Source organism: Triticum aestivum, chromosome 4B (assembly GCF_018294505.1).
Source record: "Triticum aestivum cultivar Chinese Spring chromosome 4B, IWGSC CS RefSeq v2.1, whole genome shotgun sequence".
NCBI lineage: Eukaryota > Viridiplantae > Streptophyta > Magnoliopsida > Poales > Poaceae > Triticum > Triticum aestivum.
The window spans coordinates 665,603,008-665,605,588 of NC_057804.1; the positions used below are offsets into that span (position 1 = coordinate 665,603,008).

At 49.9% G+C, this 2,581-nt stretch overlaps 1 protein-coding gene across 1 annotated transcript; it reads right to left on the reverse strand.

Annotated features, from left to right (window-relative positions):
• Window positions 1-1,444: 1,444 nt before the first annotated feature.
• On the reverse strand, window positions 1,445-2,200 carry LOC123089796 (uncharacterized). The gene is made up of 2 exons (XM_044511373.1): window positions 1,777-2,200; window positions 1,445-1,655 (listed from the first exon to the last, which is right to left on the reverse strand). Exons 1-2 carry the CDS (start codon window positions 2,159-2,161, stop codon window positions 1,564-1,566), a joined length of 477 nt encoding a protein of 158 aa, XP_044367308.1. The 5' UTR covers window positions 2,162-2,200; the 3' UTR covers window positions 1,445-1,563.
• Window positions 2,201-2,581: the final 381 nt, after the last annotated feature.

Genomic DNA, 2,581 nt, shown 5'->3' on the forward strand with positions numbered 1-2,581 from the left:
GATCACCAACACCATCTTGCGCTCCGGACGGGCGCCTGTGCCACAACCTTGTCTCCGAGACTTTGCACCCGTCGCGCGTCCACCTCTTTGCACCGGCGCGTACCTGGTGCAGTCGCGTGCAGTTGTGGGAGCGGGAGTCCTCCAGCCTCAAGAATGAGACGCCGCCCCGGCCGCGGTGACGGGTCTGCCTCCTCGTGCTCATGTTCTTCAGAGAGAGGCTCGACGACGCTGCCAAAGGTCGCTAATGGAGATAGGAAAGCCACGAGGGATGTGGACATGTGGTGCGTGGATCGAGCTTCTGAGTGGGGCGAGCCATGCGGCGGAGTAAGCTGAGCGCCAGATGTCAGCACACACGGAGGAAACAGAAGTAAGAGAGGGAGTGGTGGCGGGCGTCGGCGGCCGGCAGGAACCGGTGAGAGCGATGTCGGGCAAGGAGAACCAGCGCAAGGCACAACCGCCGCAACTGTCGGGTAGGGAATGTGTGTAGCCGTGGAGGGGCTGATCTCCAGAATGTCAATCTTGGTCGTGTGCTCCCAATCTAACGATGGGGTCGCATGGTGAACCGGAGCTGGCCCAGGTAGATTTGCGGAGCAGCTGCCCAGCTACGTAGGCCCAATTAGTAAAGCGTGATTCTTCTAAAAATAGTAATGCGTGATCAAATGGCTGACTGGCCAGAACCGTCAGTATTTTGATCGGACGGTTGGGGATGGCAAAACGTTGAGAGGCCTCCTAGGTAGCTCTATTTTACTGTTTAGCAATTACGCAGCCAGCATGTATGCATGCTTACTTAAAGTTCACGTGAGCCTTGAGCAGTTGCTCGAAGTCCGCATCCATCAGCATTTTCATCACCGCCAACGTCTCCTCGTGGCTGCAGATGTCGGCCAGGCTCTCCAGCATCTTGGTGAAGGGCCAAATTTATCAGATTATGTGTTATGTGTGACCATGCTCCAAAATCACACATCGACTAATAACGGCACGTCTCGGAGGAGAAGTAGACCAAAAAACGGGATAATCAAACGTAGCCATATCAGTGCATTAATCAGAGAGGTTCACCCACTGAAATAAACAAACACATATGTACCAAAGAGCCTCACACAAGCATTTGGAAGGGGAAAACTAGCCGGCAGCTGGGTGGGGTGAGCCCCAGATCGGCCAACGTTTTGGCCCGTTAGATCTTTGTTAAATTTAAAACATAGACCATCCGATCATCGCATCAATCAAAATCCCATGCCCAATATTTCATTTGTACAGTGCAACATTTCTTCTTGTGGTATGGCAAAACGCTCCAGTAAACATCTCATCTATTTGAACACACCCATGCTCCATTTTTTACATGCAAGGAACAAATGCCTCCTTTTTCTTTTTTTCTTTTTTTTTTGCTGGGAAAGAACAAATGCCTCTTGCTCGCAGAAGAATAATTAGAGCATAAAGAGAGGATTAGAAATAAAGAGAAAAACACTCGCCGATTTTTATTGATTGCACCATGAGTCAAACATATAAAATAAATGAGATTACAAATATTTAAAATAATGAGGGAAACGAAGTCCAAAAAATAAGCAAAGTTTACATCATGAAGAATAATGGGAAGACAAGTAGGATCTGGAAGACACCAAAGGACCTCGTAGTAGGGGCTCCATTTCCAATGCTTTGTGATCCTGCAATTTCATCAAACATGAGAGCTTCGATATAAATCTAAATAGCTATTGTGAGAATATATTGGCCAAGCCTGACAGTACTTGTTCCATCTGAATGAAGAAAGGAAGGCATCTTTCAGACCTGGTTTGCCGGCGGGGTCGCAGCTGGTGAGAGGCATCTCGCACCGGCGGAACATCTCCTGGCCGTCGACGGTGTAGTTGAGCCCAGACTGCTTTGCGACCTTCTGAGCCTCAGCGATTCCGTTGCAGATGCACTCCGGGTCGCTGCCGAAGAGCTTCTTGACGGCGACGCAGCACGGTGCCAGCTTGGAGGGGTCCTGGTAGACGAGTGCGCACACGGATATGCTGTTGAGGCACGGCGGCGTGACCGGGATGTCGGCCGGCGATGGGAGTGGCGGGAGGTCCATCTTGTCCGGGAACGGAGGCGTCGTCTCCACTTCGCTAGTCGCCATGGCCGCGGCGGCGAAGAGGAGCACCAGGAGTAATCGGCGGACGTGGTGACCCATGATCGATATGGCCTGAACTGATTGATGACTGTGTGTATGGTGAGGTGTGCGTGGAAGAAGTGCATCTCCTGATGGGATATTTTATAGGCATATGTTCAGCAACGTGATGAGCTGGAACGTACGTGCTGCCCATGTTCGTGTGCTAGTGTGTCACTGGGTTTACTCATGCGATAACGTATTTTTATTTTATTTTCATTCGATAATGTTGACTTGCATGTCATGCTGATCATGTTTTTTGCTACTTTTAAATAAGGGTGAACAACAGATCCTTTCTCTCCATGAAACAGGGAGATTTGGAGAAGCCAGGCATGCAGTAAGAGTTTCTGTATAGCTGGAAGTTGGAACCACCATCTGTTGGAGGGTTGGTGTGGAGTTCTGTTTAGCATACAACCAATAATCCTACACATACGGGGGTTTTAC